This window comes from Camelus bactrianus, chromosome 1, assembly GCF_048773025.1.
Source record: "Camelus bactrianus isolate YW-2024 breed Bactrian camel chromosome 1, ASM4877302v1, whole genome shotgun sequence".
Taxonomy (NCBI): Eukaryota; Metazoa; Chordata; class Mammalia; order Artiodactyla; family Camelidae; genus Camelus; species Camelus bactrianus.
The window spans coordinates 56,592,534-56,612,311 of NC_133539.1; the positions used below are offsets into that span (position 1 = coordinate 56,592,534).

The 19,778-nt window shown below is 39.9% G+C and overlaps 1 protein-coding gene across 1 annotated transcript in view; it reads right to left on the bottom strand.

Annotated features, from left to right (window-relative positions):
* Nucleotides 1-16,398: 16,398 nt before the first annotated feature.
* FSTL1 (follistatin like 1) overlaps nt 16,399-19,778 on the bottom strand; it is a 51,277-nt gene continuing 47,897 nt past the window's right edge. The window contains exon 11 of the mRNA XM_010970864.3: nt 16,399-19,120. Coding sequence (XP_010969166.1) covers nt 19,076-19,120 — 45 coding nt within the window. The 3' untranslated portion in view covers nt 16,399-19,075. The remainder of the gene's footprint in view (nt 19,121-19,778) is intronic.

Below are 19,778 nucleotides of genomic sequence, written 5' to 3' on the forward strand. Positions count from 1 at the left end.
GTGATTCTCAGCAGGCTTGTCTGAGGTTAGCAGAATCTGAAATGAACCCTCCCTGCCAAGAAGGGGAAGATGCCAAAAATAAAGGCAGCAGTGGTAGATGAGACCTGGAGGGCAGGAGCATGTGTGTATCCTGATATTCTCTCACTGTGCCTTGATCTGAATTTTAGCCACCATGAACCTCAAGATGTGAGGCTTACATAAGGGTTAATGTAAAAACTCAGGGCAAGATTTCTGCTAGCCTCATCCTCTGGGGCTGGAATTAAAAAAGGAACTAATTGCTTTGTTAGTTTTTCCAACCAGACTCTGAAATGCCAGGTGCTGCTTGATAAGATTGATGATGAGGACGTGGCCACGTGCATCTCTAAGGGCTGGTACCTCACGCCCAATGTGATCTGGCTGGACCAGGCGGAGAGGGACCTGAGCAACCACAGCACCGTGGAGGTCCTGGAGGAGCAGATGAATGGCTTCTTCAGGGTGTTCTCTGTCCTGAAATACCCTGTCAGGTTAAGTGAGAACTATGTCTACCGCATAACAGAGACAGATGTGAACAACCAGCCCTTCAGAGTCGTCCACAGGTACACGAGTAAGTGAGTTAAAGAAGGGTGTATTTCACCACAAAGAAGTCATCATTCAGTAATACTGACCCAGTGCCAAATGTGGCAGGTGCTCCTGGGCCCTTTGGAGACTTAAAGAAACTCAGGAACAGAAGCTTGTAGCCTGGGGCAGGAGAAGGTGGTGAGGTGGAGTCTCTTTGGGTTTGAAAAAAGATCACACTTCAGAGGCTGACAGCTTTCACCCTGTTGATGTGGCTGTTACTATTGATGAGGATTTTCTCCCTCTGCTGAGGACATCGGCTTTATGATGTGACAGGCCAAGTAATCATAGCTGCCGTCTATCAGCCTCTCACCTCGTGCCTGGCACTTCACACATCATTTTAAGTGCTTGCCTCGACCCTGCAAGGTAATTGTTATTGCTGCCCCTCTCCTGTGTGAGGAAACCCAGAAGGCAAATCATTTGATCAAGGACATGGCTAATAAGTACATAAATTAGAATTCAAACCCTTTCTTATCTGAACCCAGAATTCATGCACTTTATTTTCTTACACCAGGCATTTATATATCTAAGATTGTAGACTGCATGAAGAGGTCTAAATCATCTAGGCTTGGAGAAGGGGAGCTCCTGTGTGATAAGTAATGAGACTAGGAGTGAAGTCACTGCACCATTCATAAATCTTGGAAAGCCCTAACATTGCTGTCTAACTAAACTCTGCAGAACTCTGTAGTTCCTTGGGAGAAAATTTGATGGATTATTTTTTATATGTCTGTTCTGTTACTTCTAAACTGTGCCTGCATTCTTCAAGGAAGGATTCAAGAACTTGAAAAAGCATTTAGGAAAAGGAACATGTATTTATTGAACACCTACTGTGTGTTAGAGTGGTACCTAGGTACCTTCACATGCCATATTTAACACCACAGTGACTTCTGAGGTAGATGCCCCCATTTAACAGAGGAGGGAACTGAGGCTGAGGAGAAGGTAAATTACTGAAGGCTACAGAGCTGGAAGTGTTAGAACCCAGGATTTGAACCCAGGTTTAACTATTAACAAAGGCCTGGGTACTTTCTGCCCTACCATGGCTGACTCAGGGGCATTCAGTTCCGGAGCCTTAGGCAGTGACTGATCTAGGCTGCTACCTGCGTCCCACCTGCTCTCCTTCAAGGAGAAAGGGGATGGTGATGAGTAAACTTGCACGTGAGCTAATTCCTTCTACTTTCCTGTGGCTCCAACTCAGACTTCCTTGGAGGGTTAGATCTGGCAAGGACTTTGGCTGTCATCTTCTACTAACCACAGCATGTGGCAGTGAGGAAACAGAAGTCCAAAGAGGTGGCGTAGTTGTCCAAGGGTGAACAGCCTCTATACAAGGAGTGACAATGGAGTCTGGCTTCATGCAAAAGTTGGATGGCCACCTTTAGGTTTAGTCTATATGGGCCTGGCAATTAATCAAACATTCAAGACACTTTTTTTAAACCCTGGATCTCCCAGTAACTAGCTGTGAACATTATACAACTGTTAAAAACTATTCACTAACATTTTTAATGATATGGGGAAAGGCTTACAATATGCTGTCAAATTTTAAAAAGCAAGATGTAAGCTTGTATGTGTAGCATGAGGCCCAGTTGTTTAACTGTATGCAGATTAAAAAGATAGGAAGTACAATAATAATAATAATAATAGTTAACAACAATTACTGGCTACCTCTGCATGATGGGATTATAGGCAACTTTTATTTTCTTCTTTGTACTTCTGTCTTATGCAACATTCTACAATGAACAGATATTATTTTTATAGTCCAAAAAAGCTATACTTTAAAAACATTTTCATGAGATATGCTTCACATACCATAAAATCCATCTGTTTTGAAGTGTACTTTCAATTGTTTTAGTATATTCACAGAACTGTGCAACCATCACCACCATCTAATTTTAGAATATTTTTATTACCCTAAGAAGAAAGCTCATACCCAACAGCACTCACTCTCCATTCCTCCCACTGTGTCCCTCAGTCCCAGGAAAACATTAATCTAATTTCTGACTGTATGGATTGCCTATTTGGACCTTTCATATAAATGGAATCATACAAGGTGTGGTAACTGGTTTCTTTCACTCAGGATATTGTTTTCAAGGTGCAACATGTTGCAACGTATCTCAGCACTTCATTTATTTTTAATGCTGCATGATATTCCATTGTGTGGATAGACCACATTTTATTTGTCCATTCACCAGTTAATAGAAATTGGATTGTTTCCACTTTTTGACTATAGTGAATGATGCTGCTATGAATATTTGTGCAAAATTTTGTGTGAATCTATGTTTTCACTTATCTTGGTAAATACTGGAAGTGAAATTGCTGGATCATACGGTAACTATTTTGTAACCCCTTGAGGAATTGCCAGACTGTTTTCCAAAGTGGCTGCACCACTTTACATTTCCACCAGCAGTCTATGAGGGTTCTAATTTCTCAGCATGGTTGTCAGCACTCACTTTTACCTGTATTTTTTTTCAGTCATCCTAGTGGGTGTGGGTGGTATCTTATTGTGGGTTTGATTTGCATTTCCTTGGTGGCTAATGATGTTGAGCATCTTTTTCATGTGCTTATTGGTGATTTCTTTGGAGAAATATATATTCAATTTTGCCCATTTAAAAATGGGTTATTTATCTTTTATTATTGAGTTGGAAGTGTTCTTTATATATTTTGAATACTCATTCCTTGTCAAATGCTTTTTCTGTATCTGTTGAGGTGCTCATGTGGTCTTTGTCCCTTATTCTACAATATGGTATATTACACTGATTGATTTTAGTATATTAAACTGATCTTGTATTTCTGGGATAGATCATGCTCGGTTATGGTATACAACCCTTTTTATATGTTGCTGGATACCATTTATAGGCATTTTGTTGAGGATTTTTGCATCTATAGTCCTAAGAGCTATTGGTCTGTAGTTTTCTCTTCTTGTGATTTCTTTGTCTGGTTTTGGTATCAGGGTAATACTGGCCTCATAAAGTAAGTTGAAATGTGTTCCCTTATCTTCTGTTTTTTGGAAGGGTTTCTGAAGGATTGGTGTTAATTCTTCACATTTCAGTTTTATTCCCTCTATTGTTTTTCTATTCTCTAATTCATTTACTTCCACTCTAGTCTTTATTATTTCTTTCCTTCTGCTTGCTTTGAGTTTGGTCTGATTTTGTTTTTCTAGTAACTTAAGGTAGAAAGTTAGGTTATTGATTTGAGATCTTTCTTCTTTTTTTAATATAGGCATTTACAGCAGTAAATTTCTCTCTCAGCACTGATTTAGCTGCATCCCATAAGAACTGATATGTTATGTTTTTATTTTTTATTCATCTCAAAGTATTCTCTAATTTCCTTTGAGATTTCTTCTTTGACCCATCGGTTATTCAGAATTGTGTTGTTTAATTTCTACATATTTTTTTATTTCCTAAATTTCATTCTGTTATTGCATCCTAATTTCATCCCATTTTAATAAGCTTTTTTTTTAAGTGTGAGTTCTCCAGCTTTGTTCTTCTTTTTCAAAATTGTTTCGGCTATTCTATATCTCTCTTTGCATTTTCTTGCATTTCCATATAAATTTTCTGATCAGCGTGTCAACTTCTGTTACAAAGAAAGCTGGGTTTTTGATAGAGATGGTGTTGAATCTGTAGATCAATTTGGATAGCATTGCCATCTAACAATATTAAGTCTTTTAAGATCCATGAATATGTGATGTCTTTCCATTTATTTAAAGGTACATGTTAAAAAATATATAAAATAAAATGTAGAAGCCCTGAGGTTAAATGAATTTGGAGAGGAAAAAAACTGATATGAGACATATTAGAGAAGTAAAATCAACTTTAATAATAATTTTGCTACTGTTATATTGTTGAAGGGTATAATGACTCAAATCCACCCTACTGCAAGAAAGATAAAGAGAAGGGGAAAAAATGAGGAAGAGAGAGAAAGGAAGGGAGGGAAGACAATAGAGAGGGACAGAGGTATGGAGCAGGGAGAGAACGCAACACTTACTGGCAAGCTAGACAAAGACAGAAAATGTTTATCTCATTTAGTGCCTTGCAGCTCTTTCCTGACCTTAGCAAGAGGTGCTCATGGAGCAATCGTCCAGCAACTAGAGCAGAAAAGATTGAGAATTGATAATAACGGTATCTTTCTCATGGGATTACTATGAGAATGAAAAGATTTAGTAAAGCTAAAGGCTCCTAGAATAGTTCCTGGTACATAGTACCCTAACAATAAATGTTAAGTGTTACTATCATTAATAATGATCTTGTTACCATTTTTATTATTTCAATATATTAAGTGTGCTTGTCTGGAAGAGGGTAGGGCTATAGACTGTGTCCTTTACGCATTGTTCCTGAGTCATAAAATTGCTGACTAATAATGGGCAAAATTTAAGATAAAAATCGCGACATCTGTTTAAATAAGCTGATCAGGCATAATTGAGTATAAAAAGCCAAAAACAAGAAAAGGAGACTCCAAATTTTTAAAAAGCAGGTGCTTATTTTATTGTATATATGTATCAATTATGGAAAATTCAGACAATATTGCAAGAGGAAAGAATAATCTTTTTCCTTCCTATGAGTTTATTATAATAAACACATATTTTTCTAACTTAAAAAAATGGGGAGGAACTACACAGGCTTTAGAGAAGAGAAACAGGTTCATATAATAAAAGATCAAATAATTAAACCTAATCTTACAAAGAAAAGATTAAGAGATTATGTTATTTTGGCCTCAAATATTTAAAGGACTTTTATGAAACTGCTGATTTGCTGTTGATGAGATTTGTGGAGCATATAATAAAATGGAATAGTTATAAATTAAAACATGAAGACTTCAAAATATCATTTAAAATTTGTCAAAACTGGACTAGGTGACTGAAGAAGAGTGTTGAATCTCTGGGCACGTGTGTGTGTGTGTGTGTGTGTGTGTGTTTATGGGTACAATAAAGAAAACAGCAAATTCTTAAAAAGAGCTCTTATTTGGCTTTAGCTGCTGTTTTAAGGGTTTACAGATTGTTTTTTACTTAATTAATCTTTGTGGAAACCCTATGAGGTAAGAAATAGTATTATCCATATATAAGTAGGTTTGGCAGATTTAGTAAATAAAAATAGGATGCCTAGTTAAATGTGAATTTCAGACAAACAACAAATACTGCCACATATATATGCCAAAAAATGATTCATTATTTACCTGAAATGCAAATTAAACTGGGCGTCCTGTTTCCTCTGGCCACCCTTTAATCGATGGGGAAGCTGAAGCTCAGACATGGAAGAACAGAAAGAAGAAACTAAACAACTGCCACTCTTTTGTGCTTTCTGTGCTTCTCTGTAGAAGACAGGGGGCTAGAACCATGATTTTTGGAGCCCCATCCTCACCTATTTTTCTTTGTCTTTGGGAAGCCAGTTGGAGTTATTCATCTATTAATTCAACAAATACCAGTAGGATGCTTACTCAGGACCAGACATAGGCACTGCACCATGAACCTAAACAAGATACACATAGCTCCTCCCCTCATGAAGTGGACAGGTTAGGGAGAAGACACAGATTAAGTGAGTGAACACTGCAGAGTGAGGGGACTTGTGATGGGGGGAAACTGGGTGCAGCAGAAGGCCTTCCAACCTGGCTTAGGAGGCTAGTGTTGGGTTAGGGTAGTGGTTCTCAGAGCAGCGCCCAAGACCAGCAACAATGGCACCACCTGGGAGCTTGCTGGAAATGCAGATTTTCAGGCACCACTCATAATCTACTGATCAAAAACTCTTAAAACACAAATTGTTAGGGTAGGCCTAACAATCTGTGCTTTAATAAGGCCTCCCCATGATTTTATCTCACTCTGGAGTTCACGAACCACTGATGCAGATGATTGGCCCTTAGGGGAGGTGAAGATGCCCAGAGCATCTCTGGCCTGTCCCCCACTGTGAGGCTGGGGTACCATCCTTTCAAAGCAGGTGAGGAGAGCAGAGCTCCTGGCTTTTTGCCCCTTGCCTGTAAAACAAGACTAGACAGACTCAGAGATTTAAATGTCCTATTTTGAGTTGTCCTTTCCTTTAAAGGAAAGAATAGAAAGAGTTACTTATTCCCTGGACTATTAAGCCTTTCCCACATACTCAGGAGCAGTTAGAGTTCTTTGACTATCACAGTGGGCCACAGACTCTATTCTGAGACACTAGGATAAGTTATTAATGAGCTGACTTTAAGGAATTTGTTGTTTTATGTCCCCCTAAATTTCAACAGTTAAAAAAGTTCCCGGAAATAGCTAAAAGGCCCCTATAGTTTACTTTTATTCATCTCCTTTCATGGACTTACTTGTACAAGGCCCTCTCAGATCTGGCATCTGCCTGTTTTCCCAGTTTCCTAGATCTCTATTTTTCAGCACATGGCTATTGCTCATTGCTCTCAGCTTACTGACTCCTTGTGGTTTCTAGATTTGGTAAGTTTTTCAATTCTGCCAAGGCTCTGTAGAGACTCTGCCTGTGCTTGGAATGCCTTTCTTTTCTTGGACTGCCTCATGGACTCGGCTTCTCCTTCAAGATTTTGTTCAGACTTTAAGCCCTTCTTAACTCTCCTCCTCTCATTTGTTTGTTCAATATTTCATTCATCTATCGTATATGTGGACTACATTCTGTGTCAGATACCCTCTTAGGCTTTGGGATGCAGCAGTGAAAGAAACAAACCCTTGCCCTCATGGAGCTTACATGCTGGTAGTGGGGTAAAACAGGCAGTAAATAAATAGGTCATAAAAATATGTGGTATGTCACTGTATGAATCCATTTATATGAAATACAAAAGCAAGCAAAATTAGTCTGTGCTGTCAGAAGTCAGGATAATGGTTACCCTTGGGGTATAAAAGGGGGATGGTAGCTAGAGGAGAGCATGGGAGAATCTGGACCAGTTAGTAACATTCTGTTTCTTGATCTGGATGCTGGTTACGTGGTTGTATTCAGTTTGTGAAAATTAATCGAGCTGGACACTTAACATGCTCTTTTCTGTATGTACATTATATTTCAATGTAAAGTAAATATGAAGTATATCAGAGGCGAAGTTAGAGAAAAATAAAGCAGGGAGGGCAGATTGGGAAGAGGGGAGTGTTTGGGGGGTGGAGGAGGAAGGTTGCAATTTTAAATAGGCTGTCCGGAGAAAGCCTTATTGACAGGTTAAATTTTAGTAAAAGCTTTGTAGGAGATGAGGGAGCCAGGCCATGAGGTAGGTGAGGGCTGGAGGATTTGAGGGACAGCCAGGAGGCCAGCAGTTGGAATGGAGAGAATGCATGGGAAGGCGTAAGAGATAATATCAGAAAGATAACAGAAGGCTGGATTGTAAGGTGCTTTATAGGCCATTGTAAGGGTTTTGGCTTTTGCCCATACTATGAAGAGATAGAAAGCTACTGGAAGATTTTGAACAAAGGAGTAAAATGATCTGACTTATATTTTAAAAGTATCTTTCTGGCTGATTTTGAGAAAAGACCCAAGAGAGGCAGGCATGGGAGAAGGGTGACCAGTAGGGAGATTGTTATCCATAATCCAGGTGAGAGAAGATGATGACTTGGTCCAAGTGGGTAGTGGTGGAAGTGGTGAGAAATGAATGAATTATGTATATATATTTGGATAGCACAGAGAGGATTTGCTGACAGATTAATTAGATAATGGGCATGAGGGAAAGAGGGGAGTCAATGATGACTAAGGTTTTTGCCCTGAGTAACTGGAAGAGTAGTGTCACCATTTTTTTTCTGATCAGGAAGTCTGGAGTTTGTTTTGGGATGTGTTACATTAGAGATGCCCATTTCAGACATTTGAAGGGTCATGTTGAGTAGGTGGTTGATAAGAAATTTGAGGTTAGGAGAGGGGTCCAGGCTTGAAACATAAACCTGGGAGTTGTCAACAAATAGATGGTATTTCACCAAATCATGAGATTAGATGGACTCAACAAAGGAGTCATAGAGACGAGTAGAGGTCCAGGGACTGAATCCTGGGACCTTCCAACATTTATAGGTCAGGAAGATGAGGAGAAACCAGCATAGGAAAATGAGAAAAAGTGGACAGTAAGGTAGAAGGGAAACTTGGAAAGTGCCATGGACTGGAAGCCAAATGAAGAAAATGTTTCAGGGAGGAAGGAATTTTTGACCTGTGTCAAAAGCTGCTGATGGGTCAAGTAAGAAGAGGACTGAGAATATATCATCTGAGAGAAGGAGCATGGGCAACTTTTGGGGACTGAGAATAGATCACTGGAGAGGTAACACAGAAGACAGTTTGCCTCAAAGGGAAGCAGCAGAGAAGTGTATATTAACTGAGAAAGTTAGAGGGCCTCATTTTTCTTTTTTTAGATGAGAGAAAAAGTGTGTTTGAATGCTGATAATGAACAAAGAGGGAGGGTAAAGTTGATGACGCAGGAAAGGAGAAGGAATTACTGAGTAACATCTCTCAGTAGGCAGAGGGGACATGGTCTAATGCATGGGTAGAAGAACTTGCCTTAGGTAAGATAATGTAAAAGGGCAGACAGAATACATGGGCAAGATGTGAAAAGGTGAGGGGTGTAGTAGGGGAGCTTGTGGATGTTCTCTTCTGCTTGTTTCTAATTTTCTCAGCAAAACAGGAGGCAAATCATCAGCTGAGTGTGAGGCTGTGAGTGGTGTTGAAGGTTGAGGAGAAAGAATGAAACAGTCACCTAGGAGAGTAGAAGAGAATAACTAAAGAGACATAAGAGGCTTCCTGGGCAGTACTAAAGGGACTTTTGAGGTTTGTGGCTATAAATTTAAAGTGAGAACACTCAACGTGTTTGCGTGTTTTTCTCCAGCCACATCCAGTTGCTTGTGCGTGGGCACAGAATGGGAGAAGAGTCAGGTTAACCATGTGTTGGGATTTTGCCACACAACTGTGATGAAGGAAGACAGATGTGTACTAGAAAGTGAGGATAATAATTAATTATGGGATCTAAGCTATATTAGAGGATGAAGGATGTGAAGCATGGAGAAGGATAGTGAAACGGGGTAGGATCATTGGGTTTTAGCTCCTGATGGCAGCCAAAGAATTTTTAGATTTGGGCACTGGAGATGGTGAGTGATCTGGAAGGCTAGAGATAGTGGTTGGAGAGTTTCGGTGCTTGAAATTGAGGTACTGGAGTCATTGTGGTTTTTGCTAATGACAAAATCTAAGTTCTAACCATGGGGAGGGTGGCTGCGATAAGATAGAAGAAAAGAGCCTTGGAGGAAATGAGGTTCAGGTCCACAGGTGGTCAATGGATGCATCATACATGAGATAGTGACACCAGAGTTATGCTGGCAGATTGACAGAGCCAGTGGCTAAAATCAAGGAGTGGCGGTGGGGAGCAGCAGAAGACTGTAACATGGAAGGGTGGTGAATGAAAAAGTCTAATGGGATGAGATTTTAAGCTAGAGATATACAGAGTGGGTGAAGGGGAAATGATGTGGGAGAATACTGAGAATAAAGGAATTCACTTACTCAAGTGTATGGAGAATGCTGGAAAGAAAACCAGTACCACTTGAAAAGGATGTATATAGGACAAGAAGTGTCCTCACTGGAGAGCCAAACTTCAGTTACAGCCAGAAACTGAGGGAAATGAACAGAAGTTGAGAACAGATGGGGTTTGCTGATGATTGATAGCAAGTTCCAGAGAGCACAGTAGAAGGGTTTCAGAAGCTGGGAATGGGTTGGAAATGGGGTCAATAAAGGAGGGTACAGAGCCATATGGCACTCAGAGTCCATGGGGTGAAGAATACACTGAGGGTCTTGGGCTTCTGGTGGTGTTAAACACGAAGTGGGAAACAGACATGATAAGATTGGATATGGTGGTCTCGAGGCACACCCTGCCGGCAAAGCTGTGAATGTTGAGGGGAAAGAGGGTGAGGGTGCTGTCAGGAGCACACAGAGTTTTTGAGGTCCCCTCTTCACTTTCCGTGATGGAGGTGGAGGCCAGGGTGGCATGGATTTATGTGGAGCACGTGGAACTCTGGGACTCCCTTTTGACTTTTGTGGGTGATGGTGTGGAAGCTGGAGAAAGAGAAGCAAGACTGCTCAAGTTGTGTGCAATACAACTCAAGAGTGCTCCGCTGACATAGACTCTAATGAGACTGGCACCCCTGGAAAAGGGCAATGTGACTGCCCTGGAAAAACACTCTTTATAGCACCTCAAACACATGGTATTTTCAAACTTGTTGCATTGCTGAAATTCATTATTACATATCTTGTCATAGGACTGTGAATCCCTCACGAGCAGGAACATGTTCCTCTACCTTCTTTCTGGCTCCTGATACACGGTAGGCTCTTGGAATAGGTGTTGTGAGCTCTTAACTCCTGAATCTTATCATCATGGCCCCAGAGATGAAAATAACTTGGAATCTTGAAATGGAAATGCATGATCTTTGTTGCTTTTCTCAGGATACATCAGGAGCATCCTCTCCCCTTCTCACCCATGGGCTCACAAGCTAATAAGCAGACTCTGCAGTTGCCCCTTGGCCTGGGATGAGTTCCCTGCAGAGTACACTGGAATGTGGTGGGATCTGCCGACTGATGGCATCAGCTCCTCTTACATGTGCTTCAGCTCCACAAACCTAACAGATGCACCAGTGCTACTCCAAGGCCCTGGGCCTCTTTTGCTTCTGCTTCTCCACTCTCTCTGAAAGTTGGTAGGAAATAGCCCATTCACTTCCCTTTTCTCTTTTTGCTTCTCCAAACAATATTGTTCCCCAAACAATACAGCTGAGTTACTGACTGAGTAAACCAGAACTCTGCCTTGTACACGAGGGAGAGCTGCTAGTGGTGAGCGAGTGATTTGAGGGCCGCTGCTCTTAGGAGGAACAGAGAGAACTCACTTTTCCTGACCACTCTCTCCTGTGTGACTCTCAGGGATGCACTGTAGCTGAATGCAGGGTTTGTCTGTAGCAAAGCACTCTAGCCTGCCTTGGTTTTTTTCTTTTTTACAGGGAGAACACATCCCCGTACATAAGACTCCTGTTAGGACACCTGGGTAACATCTGCCAGAGAACCAAACTGTCTTGCCTGTAGCCAGTGGAGCTCATAGTTTTCTGTTGTGCATTTTATTATCTTTGTCTGAGGCACCTATCTGTCATAAACGGAAAAAAAAAAAAGGAGGGAACAGCTCTAGTGTGTTGAATGTTGACTAAAGCTACAGAAGCTCCCCATTTTGTCTCTCTTATGTCTATATATTGATAAAGCCTTGCTTCTTTATCCTTAATTCTCTTACTGATAAGATTTAATTTTATTTGACCTTATGCTTCTCACATGTCAAGTTTAAATAAAATTTAAAAATCTAACTGTAAAATGAAAGATGATTTAAAGTCTGATGAACTGTCTACTCTGTCTATTTCATCGACATGGTGCTGCAGTGACAAACGATTTTTGGAAACTTGAGGGCAGAGCAGGTTTTCTCTAAGCTAGATATTTTGGGTTTTGGTATTGAAGTTACATGGGCACTTTGCTGACAGCAAGTTGAGAAAGAGGTATCTTCCTAAAACTGATTATGAATGGGAATGAGCACATTTGTAAAAGGCTTCTCTGGCATAACTTGACAAAGGCTATGGAAATCCTGCAAAGTCAGAGAAGGTGAGACTAACTCTTGAACTTTTCTGACTTGCCCAATTGATTTCAGAGTCTTTATTATTCTTAAACTTCACCTTCCAAATCTATCCTTTCTCTGTGCTTTTTGTACAGATTCTCCTTCTTTGTTCCTTTTGAAAGGGGGTAGGAGTAATACCTTTCCTGGTTCTCGTAGGAATTAAGCTTAGGCTATGAAAGGAGGAAAAGGCATGACAGAGCAAAGAAAATAGAGAAAATCATCCAGGAACCAGAGGTTTTCATTGGCTTAAAACCCATGTTTTTTGAATTGTTGGATTCAGATGATAAAATAATTCCACTGGAGATAAGATTATGTCTGCTTCTAAAACCTCCACATAGAATGTCACCCAAAGAAGGCACATCAGGGAGATTTGTGCAATCGTAGATTTTACACCTGCATTCCTAAGGTAAGTTTTCAACAGGCCAAACCTTTGAGGTGTGTGCTGGAGTTGCTGGGGTCCCACACTGGCTGGCATGACTCCTGGCTGGGGATCCATCTCTGGGGAGACCAAGTTGGATTGGGGATCATGCTTCAGGGAACTTCAGAGGCCTGGCCTGAACTGCACTCACATATCTACTTAAAAGAAACCAAAATGAGAGGACAGGCAGACAGTCATTAGAACTGAATGAAAAAATTAATGAATTACTTGTATGTGATCAGCAATTACATAATTAGAGAACACTAATTAGAAATTAATGGTTCATATTCATATAATTTTTAAAATAAAATGAAACATTGTGGCAATGTAGAATGAGTATGAGAAGGACCCAGACCAGGTTTGAATCCTGACTCTGTTCTTTGCTAATTGTGTGGTCTTAAGTAAATTCCTTAAATTTTATGAGCTGTATGTTCCTTATCTGTAAAATAACTTTTTCACAAGGTCACTGTGAGAGTTATTAGAATGTACAATAGGTGAAAATAATTGGTAATATTTGACACTTACACACTTTCTATGTGCCAGGGACTATTCAAAAAAATTATATACATTAGCTCATTGAATCCTCAAAAAAGAAAAAAAAAAAAAGAAAAAGAAAAAGAAAAAGAAAAAGAGGTAGGTACTGTTATTATGCCACTTTAAAGAGGAAACTGAGACATAGGTTAAATAACTTCCAGAAGTATAAAGGGCAGGGGCAGAGCCAGGATATAAACCTGGTTGTTAAACATTACATTATATTGTTTCTCTAAGGTATCAATCGCAGTAAGAACGATGTTATGATACAAGCCAATTAGAAAGAAGTTGAAAGGTGAAAATTCTTGGATGATTGGCATTTATGAAAGACGAAGAATATGTGAAGTTATAAATATTACTGACTACCAGATTTAACTACGGAGTCTCTCAGAAAAATTCTGGAGCAAGCATTTTGTTTTGAGTTGTCACTGCCCTTTGGAAAATGACAAGTTCTTTTAACTTGTATAATTAAAAATGAGGCTAGGCACCAGAAGGGCAAAATCCCTTCTTTTTTACAGGGAAAAATGTCCTTTTAAAAATGTTCGTCTTCTTGACAATTTTATACAAGTTTCCTGGTTAAATATTTTATTCTTATCCATGAACAGTCTTGTCTTTTATTTTCCTGGCAATGCATTCTTTTTACAGGCCCTAACATTATCAAGTTTCTCTAAGTTTCTTATTTGACCACCATAGGTCAGATAAGACCTGTGCATTCCAGTGGTCCTCATCAGGGTACGTTTCCTGCTCCTTTCACCTAAATTCATTTCACCCATTTTCCAGCAAGTTGTGTTACTCTATTCCATACATGCATGGTGGTTCCTTCTCAGTTTTGACCTCTCTATAGACATAATAACACTTCCCATCTGAATTCTCTACATGCTATGCTCTCATATATGAATTCAACCCATTGTACTATTTTTCCAACTGTGTATACTTTTTGTTAGTGATGCCATGAGGAAGTAGGAGAAATACACATACCCAGAGTTTCTCAAAAGGGTTCTCTGTCTTTATGATGGACCCTCTCAACTCTATGTATTTTTTTCCTCACTTGATATATTCTCCATGGCCATCTTGTCTACACAAAGGAACACTATCTCTATACTGTCTATTCCAATAGCTGTATCTCCAGCCTAGGTCTCTTCAAGAAATTTCCTATCCAGCTGCTCACAAGGTATCTTCATTTGGTTGTCTTAAGGAAACTCAGATTCAATGTATGTGAAACTGAATTTATTATTTCCCATTCCCTCCTCCCTCCCCCAGCCAAATGGCTTTTCCTGTTCTCTTACCAACCTCAGGAAATGGCACCACTATCTACCAATTGTCCAAGCTGGAACCTTGGAGTCATTCTTGACCATCACCTCCTCCTTAACCTCCATAGCTGGTCAATAGCCAACTCCTTATCAATGCTATCTCCTTAACCTTCTATTTATCCCCACTGCCATTACCTTAATTCAAATCACCATTATTTCTCACCTCATTCCTGAAATAGCCTTCTAATGGATCTACTACTACCAGGTCTTGCCATCCTCATGACAAACAACTAATAACAGTATGTGAAGAAGTGTTAAAAGCCAATAGGAAAAAGGCCAACAATCAATAGAAGAGTGAGCAAAAGGAATGAAAGAAAAGGACAAGGACCAGTAATTCATAGAAACATGTTCAATCTCACAAAAGGAATAATAAAATAAATAAATTAAAAACGAAGCAATGAATTACCATTTCTCTTCCTTCAGAAGCCCAAGTTTTGACACAGTGCTTGCAAAAATGTAGCAAAGTAGACATGCTCAGTGTATGTATTTTTGGTGCAAATGTAAATGCATGCAACTTCTTTGAAGGATAATTGGCAATCAAAAGTACATTTATAAATGAACACATTCTCTAAGGGGATTAATTTTTTCACTGTATTTTCTTTCATACAATTCAAATTTTTTTCTTTTACCATGTGCATATATTAGTTTTCAATAAGAAATAAGTGTTAATTTAAAAACTCAATTTCTGTTGACAGGGAGATCTCTCATTCAGATGGCAATAGGATGTTTCTTGTTGCATCATGAATTAGCCCTTAGCACCAACTCTTTTCATGTTCCCCATTCATGCTAGATGTACTAAAGGGCTCTGAGGGCTTTTGCTTAGATCTATCTACTCATTCAAAATTTTTTTACTACTTCCTTCCCCTTATTTCAGAAATAATTCAAGAAGACTGATGGGAACTTGACACAGGTGCTCCAAAACTAAAGCTAGTCAAATTAATTTGTACTAATTGACACAACTCATAATGTTACACTTTGATGATAGGAAACTTACCTTCTGAATTATGCTTCTTTTAGGCTATTTTAATTCATTTTCCCTTCTTGAACACAAACACACTGTAATAGCAGGAAAAACGCTTCCAGAGCATGGAAGAAAGTTGGGAGAAGCCAGTCAGTACTTAAAAATGGTTGTAGACAAGGTGCCCTTCAAATTGGATTTAAGATTCCCTTCTGAGCACGAAAGTTTAAAGAATCGACCTGTGATTAATGATATCAGTAATATGTAGCAATAACACAATCAGAGATGGCATCTTAATATCTGATTAGCATTTGAGTAATACCCCAAATTCAATCAAGGTGACCTGGCTATAATTTTAGAGAGGCAAGACTTCTACACATTATGACTAAAGTCAAGAAAGCTTAAACCTCATCAACTGTAATGAGCTCTTTTGGAAAACAGAACTATTGGGGGTGGGGAGTGTGTGATACCTATAAAAATCACTTGGACAGGGAGATAGAAACCAGATACTGGTCTTGTGTCTCCAAGATGAAGCTGAACAGGTCTTAACCAGCCAACACTCAGTCCATTTGGAAATGTTTATCACTGTGAGATACATGTGTTTTCAGATAAAAGCCACTAAGGTTATCCAACCAGACCTTGGCATGCTCCCTGTGCCACCTTCCCAGGTTTGTTTGGCTTCTCATACAGGTTAACCTGCAGCCTGTCTCACTCAAAGCCATTCCAGTCTCACAGAATTCATGGAGGCTTTGGGAGTCATTTAATTTAACCTCTTCCCAGTACAGGAATGCTCCCTGACTTTTCATCATTTCCTACTCCAGACCCACATCAATGATTCTTTTAAATAAACTTGTTCTATCAGTCCTTGAGTAAAACTTCCCGCCCAGCTGCAGCCCCAAGATTTTATTAGGAGAAACTCTTCAGGTCTCGTTTAAGACTCCTGAAACTCAAATCCACTTTTATGAGGTAAATGGTTAATGTTTTCAGAAACTTATTTGGCCTTAACTGGGGGGAAGGAAAAAAATGACTATTATTTTAATTTCTTTATTTATCAATAGTATCCAAAAAAAAAAAAAAAAGAATCAGGAGTTACAAAAACAAGTTAAATGCAATATGGAAGCCTACTAAATACAAATACATTTCACAAACACACAGGCAACAGAAACCTGTCCAAATTGCTTCTTGAAATTTGACTATTTAAAAACATTAAGTATAAAGGAAAGACATTCAAACTGGTCCACATGGGCTTATGAGTAGGTAGAGGAGCCCTGCTTTCCAACAGTGATGGAGTTCAGAGTCATGGCATGTGAGTAGGTTTCCATGGACACTGAATCTTAACAGATGCTGTAATATGTTTATAAAGCCATATACACACAGAGAAAGCCCGAGGAAGCTTGCAGTCTAATCCCTGTGCTTTCAGAGAGCTGGAGGAACTGAACCCGATTTAATCCTGTTTATTTGCTCCATGCAAAGCTCCATGCAAGACTCCCAAACTAAGGCTATTTAGCAGCTTCCCATGAATGATCGCCAGATAATGTGATTCTGTGGTGCAGACAGTAGCTTCCCTATTTACAGGAGGAATGCAGATTTGCTCTTGGGAATTCCATGTTGCAGGGTAGGGTTGTCGTGGATGGCAACTACTGACCTAAATTTAACTGGTGAGGAGACACTCTGCCTTCTTGTTCTAAACAGACTGCTACTCCGGACCTCTCTTTCATAGTGCCCAAGGCCTGGCAAAGCTTGATCAAAGCGTGCTGTTGGGAGTTCTCCAAGGCACTTTGACAGGGAGGTGCATTTCAGACCACACAAGTGGGATTCAAAGAGAACTTTTAAGTGGGATGATGTATAAAAGCTCAGAATTGGAAACACAGTGGAATGTTCTCCTTTCAAAGGAGAACAAGGAAACTTGTTTAGAAGGAATTCCATTTTCAGCATAACTTTCTGAGCTGTCTGTGCAGTATAGCTTACATAATTTCCCTCTGGTCATTTGTAATCTGCTTTCTGAAAATGAGATCTTATGTCAAGTTTCTAATTTTGTTATTCCAAATGCATCTTAAACATGGTATTAAGTGGAGTTAAGTATCAGAGGCCAAAATACAGAGGAACAACTGACTTCACCCCAATCACAATTTTAAGATAAAATTTCCATTTTTCCCCTTCTTGAAATGTGAAACCTTCTTTTGTCCTCATCTCTAAAGGGAAAACCATGCTGTTTCCAAGAAGGTTCAAGATGAAAAGCAAAAGTGAAGACAAAGTGGAATGGTCCTTTTTCCCACTCTCTTCCCGGGCAAGCCTTACCCGAGGGCTCTACATCACAGCACAACCTGTGGGGCCATTCAGACTGAGGTCAGATTTGGACATCTTGTTTTTGCCTGCCTGACTCTTCTTGTTATAACAACAAGGTTTCATTTATCCTAAGGAGAAGAAGGAAAATCACAAGAACCTGTATCCTTCTGGACCACTTCTCAGAAACACAGAATTTATAATTTATCAAATCAAAAGTTTAATGCATTCCTACCTGCTCACTGAGGAAGCTGAGGCCCAGAAATAGGAAGAGACAGGGCCAAAGTCAACTCTCCTGGTTAGTGGAAAATCGCTGAGCATACTGATAGGCTGGGATATCTAAGTCTTGCTTAGCTGCACTTGCTTCCATCCTTTGGAATACTGATTTGCATGAATCTATCAGAATAAATGAAAGCAAATTAGCTTTTTGGATCTTAAAAGCTTTGTATGGAGACACTTCTTCTCCTGGCTTCTGTCTGAGGCACTCCCTGCTCCTCTGGCAGACTGCTGACCCACTAGAAGCCAGGGCGCAAACTCTGGGCTGCATCTAGTATGTGACAGGGTAGAAGGAGTCTGGGTTTTAGCAGTCAGTCCCTGCACCAGGAAGAACCCCAAACTCTTCCACCTCTGAAATGGTAGGACAAATGAAAAATAATTACAAAAGCTTAATTTCTAGTCAAGAAAATAAAATATTAAAAAACAACAACAATAATATAATGATAATAATTGAAGAATGAAATCAACTTGCCAAAAAAAGTTTACAGAAAAATAGCACCTTTGGTAAAAAGTATTTTAAAAATTTGGTTAGGTCTCTAAGGGGCTCAAAGTCTGCAAGTATCTGCATCATTTGGGTGTATCCTTCCATAAAGTTCATCAAGTCTGAGGGACACTGGGTAACTAGCAGGATGGCCGTGTATCTAGAGCCAGTGGTGGGAGCCATGAGGAGAAGCACAGATGCTGGAGGTCTGATACACTGATGGCAGCAGGAAGGGCTGGAAGCAGAATGCAGTCTTTTCCACTGAGCTTCCCAAAACCCTCCTGTGAGGATAGCCTGCTGAGGTCTCTCTCACTGCCTGCACTCCCTGCAGCATGTTCATAGCTGTGGTAGACTCAGAAGTGGTTCAGATCTGGGTCCACTTCTCTCCCAACCCTGATGCAGTTTCCTTACTTGTCTCCAGCCCCTGAGCACCCTTTACAGTTTCTCTCAAAGCTCTCCTAGAAATGAAGGCTCTGGCCCTTCCCCTCCTAGCCAGCCACCCCATTTCCTTTATTGCAAAACAAATAGACAAAATAAAACTTGTTGCTATACAAGCAAATACTGGTGATTTGGCGATTGTAGCAGACACTTGCGTATACTGGACTCAGCGCTGAAGTGGAAGAGAAGGTGCCAGGCTCTGCACACCATTCCCAGATGCCTCCTCATTAGATTTCTTTGGTGCTCACTCTCTTGGTCTTTTCAGCTGTTTCCTTTGAGAAGAAAGAGAAAATAATAAGCATTAGGAAATATTTTTAAGAAGTGCTGGCATTTATCTAGTCCTCAGGACTTTATATAGCGTTGACAGATACATGCTTATGCTGAGTTTTAGTTCTGTTTACCTGTCTCCTCGGCGGATGATGAATGACTTGAGGGCAAGGCTCAAGTCTTACCCACAACTTAGTTGTACAGGGGACTGCTGTTAAATTAAGAGCTAACTCTATTTAGATTCCTTTGAAACGATCAGGTCAGACATTATATTCATTTTAAAAATGAAGAAAAAGCTACTAAATGGAAGTGCTACAAAATGTTCTAAGTCCAAGTCCAGAGAAGCATTGAGAGCAATAGGCTCTGAGCTTGAATCATGGCCAAGCTACTTTCTGGGGGATTTTGGCCATATTATGAAGTCTTCTGGGCCTCAACTACAAAATGAGGGTAGTAAAGTACTACCTCATAACTGTGGCACACTTCTCCAAAGAAGACATTCTTACTTACAGCCAAAAAGCACATGACAAGATGCTCAACACCATTAGTCATTAGGGAAATGCAAATCAATACTACAATGAGATGCCGCTTCACTCCCATTAGGATGGCTAAAAAAAGAAAATCATGACAATGACAAATGTTGGTGAGTTTGTGGAGAAACTAGAA